The sequence below is a fragment of the Carlito syrichta genome, unplaced genomic scaffold (assembly GCF_000164805.1).
Source record: "Carlito syrichta isolate Samal-C Ts95f unplaced genomic scaffold, Tarsius_syrichta-2.0.1 Scaffold309203, whole genome shotgun sequence".
NCBI lineage: Eukaryota > Metazoa > Chordata > Mammalia > Primates > Tarsiidae > Carlito > Carlito syrichta.
In genome coordinates, this window is record NW_007253299.1 from 375,496 (window position 1) to 401,591 (window position 26,096).

Sequence of the window (26,096 nt, forward strand, 5' to 3'; positions counted from 1 at the left end):
CCTCACACAGAAACAAAGATCAGAATATCACATGTTCTCACTCATATAATGGACCTTGAACATCCAATGTAATACTATAACAAAATGACTGACGGTACTGGGAAACTATGGGGGGGAGGGGGAAGGGATTAACAGTAGCAAATATCTGTCTGGGGCTGGGAAAACACCTCTTATCAACAGGGTGTCTGAATGAAACGTAATTGTACACCTAATCCTTAACTGTACCCCACAAAACTATAATAAAAATACTGATTAATAAAAAAAAAAAAAAAAATTCTTAAAATGATTTCAAAGTTGTCAAAATAAGAGCAACCTCAAAACTCACTGGAAGTTCTACGTGAAAAAAAATTTTAAGGCCTCCCTGTGTTTAAAGTGAAACAAGAATATTGATATCAACGTAATTGTGAAAGTTTTCTACTGTTTTCTCATATACTAATATTTGATTTTTAAATTATTATACAAAACCATATTTTAATATGATCCCAATTTTTTAAAGTTGTGTTTACACATACATTTTGATGATGTAAAGAAATATGATAAAATGTCAACAGTATTACTTTTGGTTGATGGAATTACCAGTGATGTTTATTTGCTTTTTTATGCTTTTCTCAATTTCCCAAACTTTCTACAATAAGCAAATAGGCATTAATCTTAAAATCCTTAACAAAAGGTTTAAAATATTTTAATGTTTTGCTTTTTATATTAAATCAAGTTTAATTGTAGAAATGGCAAGCAAACTAACATACCTTTTGATTAAATGGGCTCGGCTGTTCACGTAGTTGGAGTCAAAAGAATAGTTTTCAGTCTGTAATGAGAAGAAAAAAATTAAAAGGTTACAGCGATGATTCATAAAAAGAGTCAAACTGTCCTACTTAGAAGGAATTTTTCTACTGGGCCAAGAAGCAATGAATGAATCAGAAATGAAGGTCACAGTGGAGCAATAACCTGAGGAATGCCTCCACCTCCTTGAGGGCCTGGGGGCTCTATAGAGGCAGCAGCTCACCCCTGTAAGACCAGGAGGAACTTGGCACAAACATTCCCTAGAATATGGCTGGCTATTGACCATGAAACCACTTACAGAGAAAAGACAATATGACTTGCAGTCCTTACAGAAACTAATTGCTTCCCATTCCCCAGTGGAGACAATTCTATGCTCATCAAATTGACTGGAAGTTCAAAGATATTTTTTATTAGTAGTATATAATTAACATGTTAAAATATTTATTCCAAAGATATGAAAATGCAGGCAAGGTAATCCCCCACTGTGGATTTAAACTCTGCACTTCCCTTTGTTTTAAGACATTTGCTCAGCACTGGTTATGCAGGAAGGTCTTCGTTTTATCACAGATATAAAGGCAAACAAGTATTACGCCTAAAACAGGGTTAAGGGTAGTCCACAGAGGTTGCCAAAGTCATTCATGTGAAACATGAAGTTTGCAAGCAAAACCCTGTCTCAGTTCGTATCATTAGAACACCACTGTTTAATCTGGTTGCAAAAGACTGCTGGAGCAACAGCTTTATAAAAACAAATGCAGAATATCTGCTAGACCAAAGAGATGGGAAAACAGTTTATGGTCACCCAGAGGTTGGGGGGATTACAGGGGGTTAGCATTAGAAGGGGTGGAACCCAGGAAAAAGTTGACACTAAAGTAACTGAATGTCCTAGTAAAGTGGACCTTAACCTCCAACACTAAAGCACTTACTCTTATTGAAAAATTGTATGAACTGAAAAAATGCCCAAACATCTCTTCCACCCTCCTGCCATTCCACCAGAAAGCCCCAATATTTCCACCATTCTTTAGGGGTCTTCTGAAATTACTTCAACTGAGAGTGCTTGGGGAAGGAAACAATAGCTGCTTAACAAACAAAAAAGCAGATTCTTCTTAGAACACTACCTGTTAGACCCTAACAGTACTAGACTCTTAGATACAATTCTCGCTTCTTTCTAAGAAGCTCACAATTTGCTGAAGGAGAAAACAGGACAGGTAACAGCATATACAGCTACTGAAAGGCACGGGGAACAGCCAGAAGGATGTCTCCCGAGATGGCGCCAACACTAGGGAACCTAACAAAGACAACAAAGGCCATAAATTCCTGCCTTTCCCGTGCGCACGTGAAACTTAAACTCATGTACAAACATTATCTCCCTATAGGAATACTACCTCATAGCTCCCTCCAATAAAGACCCTAAGATGGCTCTGGCTGGCACGGCCAGGCTCAGAGAGCACAGGCCGCCCCCTCCCAAAACTGATAAATACAGACCTCTCTCTCGCCCTCTCTCTCTCACTCCCTTTTCCCACCAGGCGGTTACAGACCTCCTTCCCTCTCCCTGTAGCCGCTGCTCTAATAAATCTCTTGGCCTCAAAGGGTACCGAGTCTCACTGGCGCCATCGTTCTTCAGCTACCACTTGGGCATCAAACAGCTAGATCCTAAGTATCTAGAGTAGGTAGGAAGGGGGATGGTGAATAGGTAAGAGAGAGAAGAGAGTACTTAGAAAGAAACTCAATTCCAGCACTACACTGTACTTACTCAGGCATGTTCATGACCCCCCCCAACGTGCCCCTCTTTAAAGATGGACTGTGTAATATCTACTCACACTGCTTTCATCTAGAAGTTTATGTCCCCTTTAATGTAAACCCAAACAATTTTTGATGCTGTTGGAAGGCACAGATTGAAAGAATAAAAATCAAAAAGCTCATTTCTAATTTGTTCATAAGAAAATAAATGCTGAAATTGTCATAAACATAATTACAGAAGGAGGAGGCAAATTTGAAGATGTATTAGGAATACAATCTAAGTATTCATGCCCACATGACTGATAAAAATAGTGTTTTTAGAATATCATAGCTCATCTATACTATTTAGTACAATATATAATTTAACAAGTTGGAAGTCCCCACCCCCCTAAAATATGCTACCCTGTTAAAGCGGGGAACAGATTAAGCACCCAGTAGTTCAATGATTCACTTCACTGTGCAACCTTGGGCAAATCACTTAATCTTTGTGTGCCTCAGTTTCCAAGTCTGTAAAATAGAGACAATAGACCATGAATCCAAAGGAGAATTTCAACTGTATTCATCATGACTCATGATGGGAATGGTGGGAATTCTTCTCCCTTGCTTTCTCTGGAACCTGAGACTCCAAATAGGGTGAGAAATTTGGCAACGTTCAGACAAAAAAAAAAGTAGCTCACTCATGTTTCATCTCAGCTTTAAAAAAAACTTAATCATTTTTTTTTCAGGAAAGTTAGTAGACAGATACAGATACAAAAAGGAAATCTAGAGGACACTGACTTTGCAGGAAGAGCAAAAGCAACATCCAAAGCTACTGTCTTTAAAGAAGCTGCTTTACTATCTTTAAAGAAGTCAGTTTTCAAGCAGAAAATTGTGCAAACCTTTGCATATGAAGGCATCGAACCTGTGTGCACTGTGCAACAAATATGAAGTTCTGTGGAATCTGACTTATAGGCACGGTGCCAGAACCACATGTTCAGGCAAAGAAGGAAAACCATGCAAATTTTATCCCAGAAAACTACACTACTTCTTGGTCCCAATGCAATAATATATTTCATTATGAGGATCCCCACTCTCAGGTACCAAGTTAAGAGAATAGAGGGCATTCTTGCAATGACCTTAACAATTCTTTCCCTCCCTACTAATATAGACTGATTAACCCTGGGCAGATGTGCTAGGAATGATCTGCCACTGTTAAGTAAAAGAATATATATATTAAAAAAAATCTTAGCCGGGCTCGATGGCTCAGCCTGTAATCCCGCGCCTTTGGGAGGCTGAGGTGAGTGGATTGCCTGAGCCCGCGGGTTCGAGAACCGCCTGGGCAGCGAGACCTCATCTCTACAGTCAATCAAAAAATCAGCCGGGCATGGTAGCGCATGCCTGTAATTCCAGCTACTCAGAAGGCTGTGGCGGAAGGATCGTCGGAGCCCAGCAGGCGAGGCTGCGGTGGCCAGGAGTGGCCACTGCACTCCAGTCTGGGGGACTGAGTGAGACTCCAACTCAAAAAAAAAAAAAAAAGAAATCTTATTAGCTCCTAATATTTCTTCCTCCTATTTTTACTTTAAAAAAGTAAACTGGCAGCAGACAGCAGATACTCTTGCTGTTGTCCTGCCCATTGTGCCTTTCACAACATATCTTTCCTTTAATAAATCTACCTTTCTCAATTCTAAAAAAATAAGTGAAAGAGTAAACCATTCATTCTTGTGGGCCCTGGCCTTCAAATGAAAATATTCCATTCCCCAAATCTGCACAAACCATCATGGGCAGATGTTCCATGCTGCATCCTAATGCAATTAGTAGCACTAGTCAATGAGGCAGGTTCCTAGAACCAATTTTCCCAGAGTAGATGGGGCTATGCTGATTCATCCATTGTCTTGTGCCTTTGTAATCAGTCTCAGGTCTCTTTGTGAGGCAGCTGGGTTACAGTTATGAGGAAAATCTATGCAACAGAATTATTCTAATTGAATAGAATACACTATTCTGGCCTCATTAGTACTACATTCCAAACAACTGAGTTAACTGGCCATAGATGGCCTATTATATAATGGGCCTATATATACTGACATCAAGTGTTCTAGCTCATACTTTTTAAAGGTGTGTGCTCAAACCTAACTCCTGTGAACTGAAAGAGTAAATTTTTGCATACTTCTAGTGGAGTAAAGAATGGGACTCGGATTATCCCAAAGAAGGAAATAATTTTTTTCTTAATGAATAATCAGCATGTCTTAAACCAGTGGTTCTCACACCTAACTTCAGATTTGAATCATCTCAGAAACTTTCTGTTAAAAGGTAAAAATAAAAATACTGTCACCAAGGACCCACTCCAAGGGATTCTGAGATAATTAGCCTGGAGTTGAACCCAGGCACTGGTATTAAAAAAAAAAAAAAAAAATTCTAGTGTAATTCTATTGTACCTCCAAGGGTGAAGACAATTGTCCTGAGCAAAGGACTGGCCATAGGCTCTGACATGAGGTGCTGTGTAGTAGACAATGCCTCCTTAGTCAGATTATTTACTGAGATCGTCTTAATATTGGAAAAGGACTACAGAAGAAATACGCTTTTCAAGAAATTATGCAAGAACTTTTCTTTATTGCATGAATGTATTGCCTCCTGGTTAGCCTTATTTAATCAAAATTTGTTTGACATTATTCCAATCCCCTCTCTAAGTATTTTAAATGGCAAATAACATGAAACATTTGAGAGAGGAAATTTTCTCTAAATGTCACATTAATTTCACTAGGAAATGTCCCCATCTTTAATGAGACAGTCAGGTTAACACAGGAACATAGCAAAAAGACAAGAACAACATTTCTTTGGAAAAACCTGATTCTGATATTAAAAAATGGGTCTAGAACAAACTTTCATTTCCAGTCTCAATGGCAAATAAGAGTTACTTTCTTATTATTTAATATATTCCTCCCAAATCCTTTCTCTAATTAGAAGTCTTTATCCTAGGAATTCACTGATAGCATGCTTCTCGCTTGACATAGGTTTAATAAAATCTTGATTCTAAAATGCTTAAAGAATAAATAATTCTTGATAATTCAGTTTTCCATATAGCTTAGGGCTTTCCCCTTTAATAACGAAAACTTTGATTTAAAACCTCAACCATTCTGCCTTATTTCTGAAACATATCACAAAGTTTCCCTCTTTACAACAGAGCATAAAAAGCATAATTTAACCTCTTATTGGTTCCTTAGGAACATCTAAACATATATTATTGTACCATGCAGGTTTTGCCTATATGTCCCATGACCCCAAAGCGCTGTGGTTTTGTGTGTATGTGTGTGCTTTTAATTTTTAACATAGATCCATTAACAATTTGCTATCAAACACTCAGTGCCATTACTTCTCAGTGCTGTTAGTATCAGTACTGTTAGTATATCAAAAGCAGCTCTTATTCCATTTCAAATCTGATGCTTTTATTCTACTGTGTTCTTGGAAACTATATAATTATATTTGTGAGAATAGTTTAGAAAATAACAACTGTTAAGTTCTAGGTAGAAAGCTGAGACGTTGTTGTCCTAAGAGGGAAATTACATGATCTTTAATATATGTACTTTTGTGCAATGTTTAGATTTTTTTATTGTTGTTATTTGTTTGTTAGCTGAGGGGGAGCCTTCTTTGCTTACTACTTTCTGTTCTCAGCTCCCTTCTGGATATGTGAGGCTTCTAGTGAGACTTTGGGGTGGCTGACATGTTATTATGTTTCTATGTTAATAAGTCTGGCACATCAGAAGTCAAATACTTCCACTTTGTCAGGCCCCCAAGGTACCAGAGAATGCCCTACTTTAATTGTCATTTTGCATTACTTTTACAGTTCACTGAATCGTGCCCTGGTCTCTGGAAGAGTGACTGCAGCTCTCTCAGCACAACATTTATCACCAGGAGGAGACTTCAACCCTAAGGAGAAAGAAACCCAATAAATGTAGATATCCAGGACTAGACTCTTTGCCCAGTGGCACAAATCCCCAGGTCGCTACACCAAACTAAAACAGGTTGCAGACACTGGGATTAAAGCAGAGATTTCTCAGACCTTAAGGTTTTCATTTGAAAAATGAACAGTCCTTTGAAATTACATGTTAAAGTTTCACCAACTGAAAATCATTAGAACTGTAATTTGCTAACTAATCATTCCTTTACATTTTTAACTCTTAAGTCATTTTAACAATACAAACAGGAAAATTGGAATCCCACATCTGATGCACAGCAAAGTGATTTTAAAATACTGAGTTTTTTGTAACTGCTGATTTCCAATAATGGTAATTGTACCTATTGATCAATGATGAAAAGGTCCATAATTTGTTCTAACTGATTGCTGTTTTAAATGTTCAAATGAGCATCGCCTCACAAAGGTGTTTTTTGGAAATGAGTTGACAAATGGCTTTTTCCTACTTCCTATCCCTAACACATAAAAATGAAAATGTAAATTCTATATAAAAATAAAGACAACATGCCTCCAGCTAGAATGTATATTCAAAGACTCATCCAGACAGCAGCAGCTGAAGCAAGAATTAGTGAGGTGGAAAAAAAGGCACGATCCCCAGTTACCATTGCTAGCAAGGTCATATTTACCCTGAATTAGAAAACAGGCTAGGTAAGCTCCTACTAACCACACTTATTGTCAGTCATATGCTCCCACACACCCCAGCACTAATTATCTCACACACACACACACACACACACACACACACACACACACACACACACACACACACACACTTTGACTAATGAGAGCAATATGGTGTAATGGAGAAATCTGTATTCCCATCTCATGGTTGTCACTGACTCACTAATGACCTTGGATAAAATACTTTATCCCTCTTGAGGCCTTAATGTATTCATCTTTAAAATGAGGAGAATAACCAAATGATCTCCATGTTGACTTCAAACCCCAACAATTCTAGTCTTCTAAAACAAAGTGGTTTTTATTCATCCATTCATTCATCCATTTAATAAGCATGAACCAAACACTGGAAATTAAAAAAAGACATAGCCAGGAATGGTCAAAATGCCACCCATTCCAATAAATCCACACACATAGACTAGCACCTACCTACCTGTAGACACATGCATATGTTGTGCACAGGAAGCTGCAGTGCAACTTGGAGAACCACACTACTACTTTATAGAACTAAGTAGCACTCTGATGGCTTGATGAAGATAGGTGATTCACATAGGAGAATTTGGTCCTTATATTTGATAATGTACATAACCCACGCCATCAAGGCTGGAAACCTCCATCTCCTATCAAATAGGTTATAAAATTCTTAAAGTTCTTAGAAATAGCTCATATATCTGTCCCTTTGGCTCTATTTCCATAGCCTTCATCACCTCTATTTGCTCCAACTCATTCTGCAAAATGTTGTTTGTATAATCTTCCGCACCCACTATTTTCATCACATCGCTTCTCTTTTCAAGACCGTATTGCTCCTTGTTGCAATTAACATTAAATCTAAATGAAGTCCTTAGTTAAGCAGTCATCCAACACAAGCCATCTAATTTCCCTAATTTCTAATATATCTCCATCACTGAGCACATTGCTTAGCATTTTTTCATCACTTTGTATACAGATTGTACCATGTAATTATGCATTTTCTCAGGTTCTATGATTATTTCATGTGTAGCATGTCAGTTCATCTCTCAACTGGACTGGAAGCTCTCTTTTGAGGTCCCTATGCCATCTGCCACAATGCTGGACACTTAGCAAGTATTCATGTAATACATAAATGAATGATCAGAGAAGAGATGGAAAGGATAAAGTATGAGGTTACTTATCACAATTAAGGCAGATTATCAATTCTATTAGGCCAAGGTGGTTCTACTTCTTTAGGAAGCATTCATTCTCCACACTGCCTTCTGTAGTTACAATTTGTTCTCTGTTATCACTCCCAACTACTATCTTAAAAACACACAAAAGTCTGTATATAATTGTAAGGTACAAAATGCCACAGTTATGTGCTTTCTGCCAATCTAACTCCATCAGTTCAGGCACATGTCTGGGAATGGCAGTGGTAACACATGATAGTGCTTCAGGTAGATAACTCTTCTGTGAAAAGATAAAAGTTTACCAGAATATAGACCACTGAGTCACAGACTGACAGTGTGACAACTACTTTTCTACATGCGGTAGACAACAGTAGGATTTCAGTGGCTTTCAGGACAGGGCTATCGATGAGAAACACAGGCCATGTGGTTAATATCCAACAAGTTAAATGGAAAGAGTTCCCCTTTTGGCAGCCTCTCATCATAACTCCTAAAGTTTCACTGGCACCACTGATATGATCAGACTACCTAGATGTGGCAAAGATGGGCTAGGGGAAACATCCTTTCTCTGTTCTCATCTTTGGGTCAGAGTTGTGCCTGTAGAACAAATCAGTTGCAAATTTCACAAAGGCCTCCTTGAGAAACCTAGCAGCTTTTTGCAGTAATCCATACAATTCAAAGGCAAAAGCCTGCTGAAAGACCAGGCTAAACACCATACCATTAAATAAACAAATACAGCCTTCTGAAAAAGGTACTTGGCCCTTTTCTAAGTCCTTTGTGGAGCATAGTGCACTCTGAAATAGTATCTGCTTATAAAATGCTCTCTGGAACCAATCAATGCCTATTGTATGTACAAATGCAAAATCAAGACCTCAGTGTGAGTAAAAGTAGCTTAAGAGTAAATAAAAAGAAGAATTCAGACATGTAAGTCAAGATATCTCATCCCACATAAACAAAACTTAACCTGAGGACCAAATAACTATCAAGCACATTTGCCAGTGGAACAAATCCTGGGATGCAATCATCAATCCAAATATGTTAAGTATAGTACATTAAAGCTATTTTGCAGGCACGCAGTGCCTTTCATCCCAAATATCAAAGCACTTTACAAGCAAATACCAACTGTTATTCCCCCCTCAAACAAGCAAGAAAACAAACACACAGGTTAAGTGCTACAGCCATTTTAAAAACTGACTCAGGAAACCCCCTGGAGCACTATTCTTGGCATTGCTTACTACTGAGATAGAAAGAAAAGAAGAGGGTAACATCAGAGAAGTGATTAGCCTGTTTCATACCTATTTTTCTTGGAGTGGCTTCCTTGGCTACTTTCAGTGAATAGGTCAGGAAAGTATATTCTAGCAATTAAACAAAGGAAAAATTTGGCACACTAACTGGAAATGGTTCTTTGGATCTACCTGAAGGGCCTGGTCACATAGCCCAAGAGACCCATAAATGAGCCACTCTGTTCCCTGGAACCTTGAGGACCATTTCAATTGCCCTTTAGAGGCACTGGCAACCATCTTTAGAAGGTAATGAGTCATCTTTAGAATCATGACCAGTGATGAATTATGGGGTGGTTTCAATTGTAGAAGCTATTATTTGGTAAAGTTGATCCGACTGCCAATAGGAAACCCATATAAGATTTACTAAAAGCAATGGGATCCAGGGATCCATGGTATGAGCTCTCCTGGATCCAGCCTATCTTTGAACTCCTCAGGCTCGGAGAAGACCCAGCACTCTCAGAACCTGACCTGGTGGTCCATTCTCTTTTGCTAAATTATATTTTATCAAGACCCAAATTCTCTGCTATTTAGCAGCCATAGAGTCCTGACTGCCTGCAGAGTACAATTTCTATTGAGCAAGACTTGTCAGTTGAAAAGACTTTCAAAATATTTAAAGGGAAAGCAGTGGGTGGCCTTGTGCCTGTTGGCCAAAACAACACCCCAAATTCAGTTCCAACCCCAATCCTATTATTTATATTATATACCACTTAAAACCTAGTTGCCTCCACAAGCTTATTTAAGAGTAAAGGAGTAACAGCGTTTGGCATATCATTCTAAATTCATTTCCCTTGTACTAGCCTGTTGCTCAAGCCTGTAAAATGTGATTCTGCCAACAAAAAACAATAGAGTAATACACCATCTTAGAGCAAGTGAATACATTAGCTTCTAATATTGATGTTTTCTAATTAGATACAACAGATCATTTACTTGTTTGTGGTCAATGAAACTCTCCATAGTTCTCTTTTGTTGCAGATATTTTGATTACTGCCATGGCAAACAAAAGAGTGTCTCAGTACACTGGAATAAGTAGAGTCAAGGAAGTATATGCACAGCATCTACTCATATTTACTATCACAAAAAATATAAAGTATTTATTTCTGACCCTTTAAGTACTAATTTTAAATTTAATGGGGCACAATAAACATTTCTCAAAATCAGACTCTATGGTTGAGTAACACTGGCAGCCCTCTAATTATGACTGTAGCTTAAATAAAGGACATTTGCTTATGTCGAAATTATTAGGCACTATAGGAAACCCATAGTACCCTCCAATTTCTGGCGACTTAAACAAGCACTGCAGCATATCAGTGTGAGAGGCAAGATACAGCTGATACTTTGGCATCACTTCGGGAACCATAAATGAGAAGAAATAAGAAGAGGATTCAAGGAAATAATAGAAATGTTACTCATTCTCTAAAATATCCCAGCTGTCCTTCTCCCAAATACTAACAGTGCTTCTCATTCTATGTGTGTGGGGCAGGAGGGGGGGGGAAGGATGCTGAGGAAGGGCGAGGGCAGGTTAGAATTTGGCCTGATTTGAAAATAGAGACTAAACAAAAGGCTACTATCTGACATAAGAGTGCTAGCAGCCATGCATAGGAAAGCCATAATTATGCCTCACAAAGTGTCTAGTATTATTCAGCTTGAAACAAAGTATTAGAAATCTGTAATGCAGTTATGCAATGCACCAACAGAACAACAATTACTAAAGCACCTTGTATTTATATGGAACCTTTTATCACAAAGATTTTCAGAATGTCTAACTGGCTGTTATAAAAAGGAATCATTTCCCCAACAGCTGAAACACAATAGTCATTTTGCACCAGTAATCGTAAGTATAAAGGGTTGTAGGTGAGAGAAAAATCACCAAACCTTAGGGAAACCATAAAGGAAAGGAATGGTTTTAGGTGGGCAGAAAACGACACCCAAGTTGGAAACTGGGGCTGAAGGTAGCCCCATTTTCTCAGATTTCATAGCATAGAATTGAAAATTTTTCCTTTTTTTTCCTTTTTTTAAAATTTATTTTAAAGAGGTGGGGTACAATTCAGGGTTGGGCATACAAATGGTCATTGTACAGATAAAGTTTGGGCCTCACTTTGGTCCCCACTTAACCTGGTTTGAGATTGGATATCCTTATTGATGACACATTTGACCAGCAAGACTTCTATGAGGTGCTTAATGACTGTAAAGGAGCAGGTGCCTCTTCTTAGTAAGAATTAGCATTTGAAAACAGACACAATACCCAAAAACTTGCTATTTCTATTTCTCAAGCCTTTTAACCAATATTAACTAGTTAATCCTCCTGCTACCATTAGGAGCTAAATAACTACCATTAATGGCACTACAGATGAGGTTAAGAAACCTGCCCTCTACTAGAAAGAAGTATATCGCACCTGCACCTAGCATTTGAGACTTCTCACGCCGGGTCCTGCACTCACACCACTAGGCCACACCTCATTAGGATTCTGGAAAATGCAGTGAAATGGAAGTAATTAGGACTGGTTGACTGGGTGTACTATTTGGAAGGAAAAAAATACCCTAACCTGCTTAAACATGACAGGATCAAGGGCAGTGAACACAGCTAGAGCAATTTCCTCCTGCAGGAAGATTAAGAAATAATGAGGAAGAACACCTCACTCTTCCTCTACTATCAAACTCCCAGCAGGAAAAAAAAGGAACAATTCCAAACTTACCTGTCAAAAACAAACAAAAATTAACGCTGTCAGAAACATAACACCGTACTGTGCCAGGCAGCACACCCTCAACCAGTACGGTTGTTGTCTCCCTTTCTTTCCCCACACTGTTCTCAGTTTCCTCTCTCTCCTGGTCAGTTTTTCAAATATGTTTAGCAACACCTCTTTTTTCATTCACGCTTATATGCGCACACCCTTCTCTCAAAGGAAACTGATACACCCACTTCTCATCCTAGTCTGCCCACTACCTGTATCTACTTGATAACAAAAAATATCTTGTTTAGGGCTAAACCAATACAAGCAGATGTGGGCAGGCATATATATATATATAGTTTTTGAGAAAAAAATGATGTACCTTTGTGTAAATATTTTTTAAATGTCTGTTTCTGGTAGACTCAGCTTTAGATAGGGCCAAAAATCACCCTGCTGATTGTTTCTGCAAATGGTTATAAGCTCAGAAAAGTTCACAAAATATTAACAGAAAATCGTAGAAACTCTCTAAACTCAGAGCCTTCAAGATGAAAATAGAAAATTTCATAGTAGCTGTGTGATCTTGCAGACATTATGGAACCTCTTTGACCCTTGATTTTTTTAATCTATAAAATGGAAATAATAGCTGTCCTAATTTCCTTCCAGAGAGTTTTCTTTTTCACAAAATAGAATAATATATGTGCAAGTGCTTTCCAAAACTGTGAATCACCAAACAAATAGCAAGTCTTGCTGTAATCAAGTCATAAATTTGATTTCTTCTGAACATTTATTTTTATTTCCAACTAACTTTGAACATTGTCAGTAGTTTTCTTTCTAAGTTTCCCTAATAAGATATTTAGCCTCATTCTCCCTTTCTCTGTCCTACCAGAAAAAGGAATAATGTGAACAGCCATGCTCACATACACACATACACACCCAACTTCTGTAACTGGTGATTCACTAGGCATAGAAGGAACCAGATCTCCTACAGCAGACACCTTAGCTGGAGTGTGTGTGTGTGTGTGTGTGTGTGAGAGAGAGAGAGAGAGAGAAACTCAACTTAAAGAGAGTTGAAATGCCCTCACACCATCTGAAATTATGTGGAAGGTAAGATTTGAGACATTTTAAAAGTTTTTATAAACTACTTTTCTTTGCCCCATTTCCTTTCTTTGTTATGACTGAACTGTCATAGAATATCTTTTCTTTAAAAAAAATACCTCATCTAAGGGTTAAGTAAAGTACATTAGCATGCATAATTCAGAGCTGTCAACTGGAAATGAGCCATTCAAAGGCTAGTATGAAGATAGGAAAACAGGGTTAAAGGAATAGGACAGTCTGACCAAGGCTTTCTAAGATCAAACCAGGACCGCCTTGAAGCCAAACTGTAGACCCACTCTACCATTCCTCAGAGCTGTGCTGTCTGATAGCATAGACAATAGACACATGTAGCTATTAAATTTAAATCAACAAAGATTAAATTAAATTAAGATTTTGGTCTTCCATAACAGTAACCACATTTCAAGTGCTCAATAGCCACATGTGTCTAATGCATTCTGGACAGTGCAGACATAGAACATTTTCATTATCACACATTGGATACAGAGACTTGACCTAGACTCCCTACCAATAACCACAACAATCTTAAGACATTATATAAGCAAAGTACTATTTTTTTCCTTTTTAACAGATAAAAAACTGAGGCCCAGAGAGTTTCTGAATCCATGATCAAATAGCATTACTGACAGAGTCAGAGCAAGAATCTAAGATTCCTGTTTCTTAAACCAGAAACCTTCCAGCCGGTTGAACTTTATAGACAGTAGAAAATGGGAGCCCAGTTAGCTGATTTACTGCTTTTGTTTTCACTCTACAGTCTCTTCTGAGATCTATCCTTCATAAATTAAAAAAATATATCCTTTTATGCAATATTAATTATTTCTTCAGATCATGATAGAGCCTTCAATTGCTTTACTGCCAAATGTGGTCATCTGCAAAGATCTTGAAATCATCGCTGTAAACTGACAATGCTATGGCGCCCACTGCAGACTTTAAACAGTTCCCCTTTGGGCTCATGAACATCACAGAATCATATATCCTTAGAGCATTAAAACTCAATATGACATTAGAGATTATCCAATCGTTTTCCCTCTCTCTCAACTCACCCCTCCTTCCATTACCCCCCCAACACACACACTATTTTGAAGACAAAGATATGGGCTTAGACAACCTTACAACCCATCCCAAAACAACACAGCTGGTTATAAGAAACCCAAGCATGGATTTAGAACTCAGTTCTTCTGACACCCAGGATCATCCCTCTCTACTTGCTCAGCTTCTTCCTGTTATTTCTTTTAAGAATGCCTGACAAAGAACTGAGTATGTTCTCACTTATAAGCGGAACTTGAACAATTATTGTAATACTATAAGAAAAGGATTGGCAGTAGTGGGAAACTGCCAGGGGAGGGCAGAAAGGGGATTGGCAGTAGTGGGAATCTGAATCTGCTGGGGAGGTTGGGGAGGCACACCTCATCAACAAGGGTACATGCATAGTGAACATTTGTATACCTAACCCTGAATTGTACCCCACATCTTTAAAATAAAAATTAAAAAAGAAGTCCTTGGAAGAATAAAAATGAATATTCAAAGTCTCATCAATTAAATTTCTCATGGATGAAAAAAAGTAAAATTTAGTGCAAATGATGTTGGCAGATCACTTCTTGTCAATATCGTATCATTAAGAAAAGTACTTGTTTCTAGGGATACTGTAGAAAGAGGATGTATGATCCAACAAGGAAAGAAACTGCCTTTAGCTTAGTGATCGGGAGAATGTTGAATGATAAAGCTCTGTGAAATATGGCCTCATTCTAGAAAACAACTTGCTTTGTTGTTTTATTTTTTATAATCAATATTTTTCATTATGATGTTATGGGGTACAGTTAAGGGTTAGGTATACAGATACGTTTCATTCAGGTACCCTATTGATAAGAAGTGCTTCCCCATCTCCAGACAGATATTTGCTTTGTTGCCATTTAAATTGCTCATCTATAATTGCTAGAGATAAACTGCAATCAAAATACAGTATCTTCTATTAGTTTTGCCCACTGGAGATTGTTTGATCATGGGGAAATTATCTAAAAGGTAAATTTTCTCTTTTTTTTACTGTCTCAGTGAAAAGAAGCTCTAGCATTAGACCACCAAGGGGGGCTGGAATGATGACAAGTATTGCTTCCTGGTGAAGGGTCTTTTTTCTTCTCTAAGTAGGACTAAGCAAATAACACTAAGCCTCTGCCTATGTGACTAGCAATACTTAAGTAAAAAAGGAAAAATCTATTCTGCCCATTTCCTAAAAGCATCTGTCTCAGGCTTACTTGCTTCACTGTGTTGGAGTCATACCTTTGCAGTTCAGATTTCACTAATTCATATTTGGTGATCATTCTGATAGAGTTAGGCTGCTGTATCTATTTCTAAAAAAGGTTTGCTGGGCAAATTATGGTATAAACAAGATTATAAGATAAGTGTTTAAACTACTTAAGAGAATAAATTGTTTTTAAGCACTTTAGAAGCAATTGAAAAACAATAAATATGTTAATTGCACATCATTCCTATTTATTCATTAAAACAGGTCCAAGGACTCTACTTGGCAAAACTTCCTGGCACAGACTTTGTTAGTCTATTTTTCACTACTCTATGAACTTGAAAGTAATAAAATTGTATTTCTTTTCTATCTATAATTCCGACTGGCCTTCCCCCAAGTTAGTCTCAATTAATCAGATTTGACTATACTATATAAAGGTTGAGTAAAATTACAAAGTCATCAGTCCCTGGTGAATAGAAATAAAAGTCACAGAAGGCCAGGCACGGTGGGGTGCGCCTTTAGTTCCAGCTACTTGGGAGACCAAATCAGAAGGATTGCCTGAGCCCAAGAGTTGGAGGCTGCAGTGAGCTGTGATCACGCTACTGCACTCCAGCCTGGGGGACAGAATGAGACCCCGACTCCAAAAAAAATAAGTCACAGAATCCTGCACTATATTTAAAACCTTTCTCTGCAAAACTGTAGGTAACCAATAAGGGAAAAGCATAGACGAGAGCAATGAGGAGTAGAAGGAAAAGTAAAAAGAAAACAGAAGCATCCTCACAATTGAAAAGATTTGCCTCATGCTCCCTAACTGTCCTTGACCGACTGTTGCAGAACAAATGGCAGCTAGTATAGCACAGAGCTGAAATAATTTTATTCAATTCAACAAATTTTGTTAAGACTATGTGCCAGGCCCCATGGTAGAAGCTAAGGATATAGAGATGAACCTAATTTCATTCCTGCCCTCAAGAAGCTCACATTTCTAATGTTAAGGACAGTTAATGTAGTGTTGTGTGACCACAGTGGCAGTTCAGTCCATTTGTGTTGTTGTAACAAAATACCTGAGACTGGGTAGTTAATAAAGAACAGAAATTTATTTCTCACAGTTATGGAAAATGGGAAGTCCAAGGTCAAGGCATCAGAGGATTTGGCATGAACAGTGTCCTCACATGGTAGAAGGCAGATGGACAAAAAGCAGCTAGCTAGTTCCCCCAAGCCCTTTTATAAGGACGCCAATTCCATTCATAAGAGCAGAGCTCTTGTGACTTAAGCACCTCCTAAAAATCCCACCTTTTAATACTATCACATTGGGTCTTAAGTTCCAACATATAAATTTTGGGGAGACACCAACATTCAGACTATAGCAAGTGGTATATATGTGTGCTGTGGGAGTACAGAGAAGGGAGAAGAAAGCTCCCCTCCCCTCAGGGAAAACACATGCCATCAGAATTGCCTTCAGACACATGCGACCTAAGGGGGAATCAAACTACGGGAAACATTTGGTTTGGGGCAAGAGTTTGCTTCTCTCTAGCTCTAATTTTGATTTTGCAAGTTACATATGAGTGTCAGGGGCGAGAAAGAGGGAGAACATAAGCCATGCTTTATAAAATCAAGCAACTTCCCTACAGTCACAAATCCAGCCGGATTTGGGTTGGCTCTTCTGTAAAGTTTGGAAGACAAGTTACATTCCGTACACGTGCTGGAAAAATCAATGTCCGAAGAGGTAGCTAATTAAACCACAGAGACTTACTTTTTAAGCCAGTAAAGGTTTTCTCCAGTGGTCGGATGTTCACGACTTTCAAATTCTTCTCATAGCCTTTGCATAAAGATGAGTCCTGAGACAAGTTGACCCTAGCTTGGTTAACCTCTAAAAACTTGCTCTAGCCCTCTTGTCAATGGTAGGAAAGGCAGATGGAGCTCTTTCCTGCAGCAGCCTGTAGGTGGAGACCTTCACACTCCTCAGCAGATCAGACCCACTCTCTCTCAACCCTAAAAATGGATATTAACATAAATCTTGCACACTTGATGGGGACCAGAGAGAGCACCTTTCTTCCTTCTTTTTTGGATCTAAAATATGTGGATTTTAGACTTGTTCTTTTCCTTTCCTGATTGCCTGACACTATGCCTTCTCTCCAAAAGAAGCTGAAAAGTTATTGCACCTGACTTCCAGGTGCCACTGGACCCCTAGCCCTTCCAGTCTCTTACCAGCTAACTGTGTGTCATCCCTAGAGGCCTGACCCCACTCAGTGTCCAACAGTGAAGGAAACAAGAAGCAGCAAGGAAGTCTTGAATCACTCAGAAACTGTCTCTACTTTGAGAATAATGTTTCTGTGTCTTTTCTTCCTGGATAACAGGATCTGAAGGATTGTGAAGCCAAACTCTCTCTAACCACTGCAGGCCTTAAGCCAACAATACACACACTGTGTTGCTGTGAAAACAGGGATTACTTTTATCTCTTTCCCTCAAAGTCTTCTCTGCTGTGCTTTAGAAAAATAAATAAATAAGGCACGAGAAGATAAAAAATAAATAAATAAAGGTATGAATGACTTCCCCCTATGTACTCTAAAAAAATGATCAAAATCCTATAGCAGTCAATCATTTCATAAAATTTGACTTTTCAAATTTTGTTTTCATAAGTTAATATTTCTTCTGTCATTTTGGTTTTATTCGTAGTATTATTAATACTACTACCACTACTACTCCAAGTGCTTTGGGGGAAAAAAAAACCTGTAGCACCAAGGAATTTCAAAATTTCTCACTGTTTCCATCTTCTTAAAATGAACTTCTCAGTTTCCCACTGTGTTCTCTTCCTACTAAGAGGAAAACAAGCCACGTCCATGGTTTTTCCAAGATATTAACTCTTTCTTAATCCTACTAAAGCCCACCACTACAAAACTGTAAAGGGAGTTTAAAAAATATGGAAGAAAATACAACAGCTATCAGTCCATCTTTTCTAGAACTCTGCCTCTGTCAGTGATGCGCATTCGTTTTTTAATAACAAGAAGATTAAATACAGAGCACTCTATAGAAGGCAGGGAAATACCCCTGATCACCAAAGGGATGTGCTTTGGCCTTATACCTAAGAATGACTGTTCTTGCTGAGTTTGTAAAAGCTATTATGCTGGTCAACCAATTAGCTGCCCTAGGCTCAAACACAGTATATATTTGTACTCAACATAACTAATTCACAAGTCAAACATTATTAAGGAGAGTGCTTTATGCTTTTGTGAGTTTAGTTTTAGTCTCTTCATTTCAACACACTTGCCCAGTGCAGACCAACGCTAATGTTGGCTTTATGCAACTGACTTTTTGCCTCTCTCATAAGCAATATGAATGTTGTTTCACAAATCACGTGGTCTTCAGGTTCCTTATCAGGTTTTTAATCTTCCTTGAAGCTAATTCTAGTCTGTCAGTATTACACTTAAAATAAGGTATCCAGAATTGAACATAATTGTCCAGCTGTAGTCTGAGCAGCAAAGAGTTGAAAGGGGCTAATAATTCCCATAATCAGAAAATTATACTTACGTAAGGAGGCCCAAGATTACATTTGATTTGGTGATCCTTTTAATCTCAACTATGTTAATATCTACCTTTCCCAAAGACTCCTTTCATTTCAGCATCACCAGGTCCACTCCAGTGTTGGAACTTCCAAAAAACCACTTGATAGGCAAACAGAGCCTATCTAGAAAACATGGGCCAAAAGAGAAAGTGATAGACTTAAAAAAATAAATTTTAAAAAAACCCTCTACTGAAAAGGAAAGAGAATAGGCCAGTTAAGAGTGCTGCCAATGTACCCAGATGTAGTGGACAATTGGAAACTGCCAGATACCACAGCATAAAAAAGAATATCACAGCTGTGCCTACTGCATTCATTTGTAAACAGCTAATTATTCTTGCTCATCGAAGTAACATCATATCACACATATAGGCAGAAATAAGTATATATAACTAAACTGTTGTCTTCTTGAAGAATAAACTGAAAGAAAAAAAGCTAGCTGAACTATATTCCTCGGCTGTCTATGTGAATGGCTTTTATTAAAAGTCAAAATCTCCTGAACACACTTCTCCGTGACCTAGCCTTTTGTTCCTCTATTCCCCTCCTTCACTAGATCCACTGCATGATTAAGAATTTGGTAAATATAGTCGATTATTCTAAAGGTGCCAAAACTCTCATTTCAACTTGTTTCCCAGTTAATGTACCATAGCAGAGAATGAAGCTCTATTACAAGGAAATAAAAATAAAAATGTTTCAGAGTCCATAATTGGCTTGTCTTGTTGGACTTTTTAGGGAGCCAAAGTACCAGTTCCAGACTATTAGCCCTTGGTTTGTAATATATTTTCTTATTAAAATACTTTGCTCTCCACTGTTTAAAAATAAAAAGATGCATTTTGTCCTATAATCTCTATTTTTTAGGGGGTTTTGAAGCTTCAGAGGCACAATGAAAAGGCAAGAAAAAAATAGGCACTCTGCTCTGAAAATCAGCCATTATCTTCATTAATGCGTCCCCTCCTTCTAAGCCAGTTTCCTAGTGACTCCACAATTCACCACATCAAAAAGTCATTTGTTTAAAAAAAAAAATAGCCATGGGGGAGGAGGGCATGCATGTGCATGCATGTGTGTGTGCATGTGCGCACACTCGTGTGTGTTTAAAATCGAATGCCAGTAATTATCTAGGTTGGGGGCAGAAGGTATTCATATGCAATTATAGCAATCAGACATTTAAAATCACAAATTCATGGATCCCTAAACACAATCAAACCAAATGAGACTTTTGCTGCTTTGTAATCATGCCATAATGGTCCTTCCTACTAGAATCCAGTGGGACCAAATGTTAGGTGATCTGTCTATGGCCCTTAGCCTAACAGAATTAGTAGCTGTGTACTGACCTCCATATGTGGTACGTGTTAGTACCTTGTACTGCTTTCCTTATCATGATTGCAAGTAATTATCTATTGAGAAAGTAATCACTTTCTCAATGTCTGTCTCTTATACTACAGTCTGAACTCCAATGGGTAGGGGCAATGATGTTTTTTCCTTAAGCATGCATCTCATGCCTGGTAGGATACAAAGGTAGGTAGAATAGGCACTAATGAATGGAATGAACCATCAGCCTGGCTGGAGAATAAAGTCTGTGTATGAAATGATAAGAAATAAAACGAGATCTCATTGAAGCTTTACCCAACCACCCTATCTAAATTTGAACATTTTGTCCAATACTCACTATTTTCCTTTTCTGTCTTATTTTTCCACAGCACTTATCTTCTAAAATACCATATATTTCACCTATTTATTTTGTTTATTATCTTCCCCCCCCCACACTAGAATATTAATTCCATTATGTTAGGAATTTTTTGTCTGTTTGATTCACCGCTGCTCCTGGAATCCTGAAAACAGCCTCTGACACAAACTAAGTATTCAATAAATGTTCATCAAGTGAATGAATGTTCTTTATGGACTAGGCAAATGGCTACACACAAGACAAAACAATTTAAAAGTACTAGTATATGATGTCATTGCCCATTTAGTAATGACATCAAATAAATGGGCCTAGAATAGCCCCTTTTGTGTCAGTTTTCAGCTTCTTTAGATGTTAGAACTCTGGCTTACTAGGAAGGGGACACCCAGAGGGCCCTAACCACCTCCATCTCCCATGTATCCTGTGCAGCTTCCAAGCACCACCAAGTTATTTCTGGCAACACAAAGTCTTCCCCAATAGGGCAAATACATGTAAAATAGAGCAGAAAGTTACAGTCTCCTGATCATGAGGCTCCAGCATTACATGGGAAGAAAGTGCTTTGGTCCATTTTTAAAGTATTAGCATAATGCCCTCTGCTAAAAGCGTTTTACTAGAATTGTATTCAAACTTGAATTTTATAGGTCAGCCAAAATGCTGGCCCCTGAACTAGAAGTCTCAATTGCCAGAGAGGCAGCAAAGCAAGAAAAAAATATGTACTTCTATTCAATGGAAGTTTGGAGCATGAACAAGACAGCTGGAATTTATAAAGTCTAGAAGCTTCTCACTTTTTTGGGAAACTCTGTTCTAGCTGGTCTAGAAAAAAGGACTCTGGATCAGAGGCTTGGGATCAAGTCCTGATTGTGTCTGAGCTCAGAAATATACTTAACATGTATATACTTTAGTTTATTTATAAAACTGGAATAATAATGTTTCCAGTCTCATAGAGTTGTTGCATTAATTTAGTTAATATATGAAAAGCTTCAAGAGCAGAAACTGACAAAGATTAGGTGTTCAATTAATGTCCTAAGTTCTCTTGCAAGTTTGTATCCCTTCTCCTTGTTTTATTAGACAAACAGAAGAAAATTGATTTGTTATTCAAAACCATTACAAAAAGTTGCTTTTTGTGAGCAACAGCATTCTCTGAAAGGATGATCTCACTGAGAACAACTAGTTTCAGTTTTTAATCTCTCCCTTTCTCTCTTCCTTGCACTAGAATAAGAAAAACAACTTAATATGATGAGATGCACAGATAAGAAACTTGGACGTTTACCCTTTACTTTTTTAAAGAAGAGAAAGAGAAAGCTCTTTAGAACTAGCCCGTTTTCCTTTCTTTGAAAAAGAAGAGCAAAACCACCATCAGGCAATGTTAGATGGTCCCTAAGGCATTAAATATAAAAGACCTCCAACTAAAACTTATAAAACCTCAGAGGGGCAGAAACCTGGGTGAGAAAAACTCATAACATCCTTGTGAGGGAAAAATAAGAAAAGAAAACTGATACAATGAACAGGCTGTAGAGCAAGGTAAGTTCTAGATGAGCAAAAAACAAAGCAGAGCTCTGCTAAAAGTAGAAGCCAGAGGGACTATCCCTTGGGAATTCTCACAGGTGACTAAAAGGAAAGCAGCAGCTTCAGGGAACTGACTGTTTAGCTCCTCTTTTTAACTACCTTTTTTCAGTGTGTCTTGTGCTTGCTGACTCTGAAACTTCCAAAAGTAGGAGAAAGACCCATAAAAAATAAAATAAAATAAGAGTTTCTCTAGGAAAGCCACCTTTGGAGAATGGGTAACTTTCATTGATTTCAAAAGTAGTTTTCTTAGAAGAAAGAATCAAACTTAAAAGAAAAAAAAATCAACTTTAATTCCCCCCTTTTAATGATGCTGAGGCAATACCTTGGGAGAGGGGGACCAAATAACAATTATTAATTACCCTAATTAACCCAATTCATAAGACATATTTGTATGGCTGTCATGACAACTGCTTTGACTAACTTGCCAAGAACAGCCTAGCTGTCCATTCAAATAAATCCCTGATAATTACCAGTCTAGTTTACTGGGCTTCTGTGATAATAATAATTAGTGCTACTGTGCAAAAGGTCATACTAAACAATTTATGAATGATGCATTTTGCATGGTGATTATGTGAGTCACAGGCAATGTACAGAATGTTCGCCATTACGCTATTAATGTGGAAGGGGTGGCTAGATTTCAGGCAGTGACTAACTCTATGGTTTTTATAACTAAAAATGAGCAACAGGGGAAAGTGGAAACTTTATTATTAAATACAGCATGTTCAAGGAACCTTAACGTACACTGTAACTCAGTTTTTCTAAAGCCATGATCCATAAATTATGGTCACAGGTCTTGGATTCAAAAGAAAATTAAATATGATATAAGTTTAGGTTATGGAAATACATACCCTGGTAGGAGTGTTTGCGAAGGTAGGACTATGCTACAATACACATAATAAGAGCTCAATAAGGTTTGGGGACAGCATTAGAAAAGAATAAAGTCTGTGTCCAGATGTGTATATGAAGCGCTATGGACAAGCCTCAGAAATGAAAACCTCCCTGACTACTGGTAAACCATGGTCACATAAGTAAGTAGGGCACTTCAGTTGAAGATCAGTGTGTTATTACAGTATTCTAATGAAATAGTGCCATGGCCCTCATGCTTTGAATAGTAGCACACCTTTGAAAGATGAGTTCTGAAAGTTGCCGTCGCTTTTCCATACTAGTAAAATCTCCTTACACTACACAATCAGATTAGGAAATACATATATCATACTTTGAGTTTTAGACACACAGTACATTTCACTAGTTAGAAAAGACTGAGTAGACAGCAAAAACATTGGTTCTGTCACCTCTTTCTACTTTGATTTAGTTTTAGTTGCCTTCCTTCCAGGGATTTTTTTTTATGGTGCAATATTTTTGGTGTCCAAAAAATTAAAACAAATTAATATAAAGTACATCAAATAATTTTATTTATTAGGTAGGTTTCTTTTTGAATCACTATTTGTCATTTCAAGCTCCAGACTGTGCTATGAGTACTGTTCACATCAAATTAGAAATTTGGCATTAATAAAGCACTCTGGTTGAGTTGGCAGAAAGAGATAAAAACACATGCCTTTGTTGCCAGTAAACACAGATTTTTTTACCTACAGCAAATGCAGAGAAGGTTCACTTATGATGAGCAATAACCGTGATGCTGCAGGGAAGCACCTAGAGTAGTGCCTGACACAAGGTAAATGTCAAAGGAATGAGAAACTACAGAAAGAAAGAATTAAGCAATATTTGCACTATTGTGAGACACAAGGTAGTGAATTTGCCATAAGTTGAGACTCTTGAACATTAAGGTCCCAACTGGTAATGCCTCCTCCATTTTCTGCTGCTTGTGGGAAACCATTACTCTCTCCACTTTGGAGTACTTTGGAGTTCCTTCCCTTAAAGGGGTGAATAAAATTGCATAATATTTTGGTGTCAAAAGAAACACAATTGAAATAGATACTCATTTGTGTATAATGCCGAGGCATGTTAGATAGTTGTCTACATAGGAATCTTTATTTCTCTATTAGAGGGTCTCTCACAAAATCATATGATTTCTAATACTGTGCTAGATCCATGCTAAAGCAAGACTCTTAAGACTCTGCCAATAACTGCATTGGAACCCTGGTAAAAGTATTTGTACATAATTGTACATTTTAACAATTATTTTTTCATTATGGAACAAAGTAGTGTCAATAATGACATTATAACGAATATATCACGTTCTAAGGTGTCTTAAATATGCCAAAGACAAAAGTTTCTGGGAAAGGAGTAAAACCATCGCTTACCCTTCATGCACATCATTCTTTAGCTTATGTACTGCCCTGCCCTGGCTCCATCCCAGTAGAATGTAAACTCCTTGAGGGCAAGGGTTATTAAACACTCATTTTTGTAAACCCTGCTGTATCTAGCAAAGACTTTGATATATAGGTGCTCAATACCACACAGCTGAAGTAAACTGAATTTGTGAGCAGATATGGCTGACTGAGGCACTGAAGTGTGAGGTCAGAGCTTTGGAGAGCTGTGAGTCAGAGATTGCACAGGAGAAGTGAATCTGCAAGTGTGTAATTAACAATTCAGCAACTGCTGATGAGAAAGAGAATTCGATACTACGCAGCACCAAACACAACTTAACAAGCAGCAACCCATGTAAGGGAACCTAATAGTCTATACATTGTGGAGAGGAAAATCCTGCTAGGCAGTGAGGTGCAAGGAAATCTAATCTGCTATGAATGGAAGGCAGCCTAACAGGGTTTGATGTGATTGGAAATCCAATGTACTGGAGTAGAAGGAAACCCAATACAGAATAGTAGTGAAGAGGGAATAAGCATTGGTGATTAACCAGACTGGTCACTGGAAGTTTCCTTTGTTCCAAAAACACAAAACCAAGCCGGATAAGTATTCAGCACAGGATTGCAAGTCTATTGAGAGAGGGCAGAAATGACTCTGACTATACAAACACTTTTCTTAGTTCTTCATTTATACCACACAAATCAAGGAGTAGCCTGGGCCCAACTCCCAATCCTGCTCCCATCATACAGAAGCCATCCAAGAGAGAGCAAACTGGCAGCACCGCTTGCTCCATCAGAAACAGTTACTGTGTTAAATGTCCTCTGTGTTTAGAGTATTAGTGTTTTGTTGGCATGGAAAGCAAGAACACTTCTATTGGGTTCTCAAGCTAACGTGCAATCTGCCCACGTGAATCTTCAAGACAAGGGGGGGCACCCCAGAGCCCCAAAGGGAAAAGCTGAAAAGTATTTTATTGGGAAATCATTCTGCTTTTTAAATAACCTGTTTTTCAATATAGCTCTTTTCTAAGCTTGCTAACAGTAAGGAAATTTACATGAAAAATGGCCTTTCGGAGCCATCACTATTATTTATGAGGAGCTATAACTATGCCTGATGCTTTACAATAGGCAGAATATGCTAAACTAAACCTTGGCTGCTCTTCGTGTGTAGTTATTATGAGACTAGTTGGTTATAAAGCACACCTCACTTGTATTAATGTGCTAGACAGTATAACCACCACCAGCCAAGAAATTCTTTCTGTCACCAGAATTGTTTGAGCAAACTAGAACAAAAGTCAGGTTAAGACATCAGAAGGAGATTGGCACTAGGGGCAGACGAATGTGAAGTTTGTGGGCTTCTGTGAGAAGACTGTACTAAGCTGCACACCTCCTCACTCCCTGCAGCTGGGCCCTGGATGTCTTTTCGGATTATGTCATTGACACAAACAAGTCTC

The 26,096-nt window shown here is 38.0% G+C and overlaps 1 protein-coding gene across 3 annotated transcripts in view; it reads right to left on the reverse strand.

The window, feature by feature from the left end:
* Positions 1 to 26,096, reverse strand: part of PCDH19 (protocadherin 19) — a 104,960-nt gene that overhangs the window by 48,589 nt on the left and 30,275 nt on the right. For all 3 annotated transcript variants that reach the window (XM_008066973.2, XM_008066972.2, XM_008066971.2), the window contains one exon: positions 747 to 805. In XM_008066973.2, coding sequence (XP_008065164.1) covers positions 747 to 805 — 59 coding nt within the window. The remainder of the gene's footprint in view (positions 1 to 746; positions 806 to 26,096) is intronic.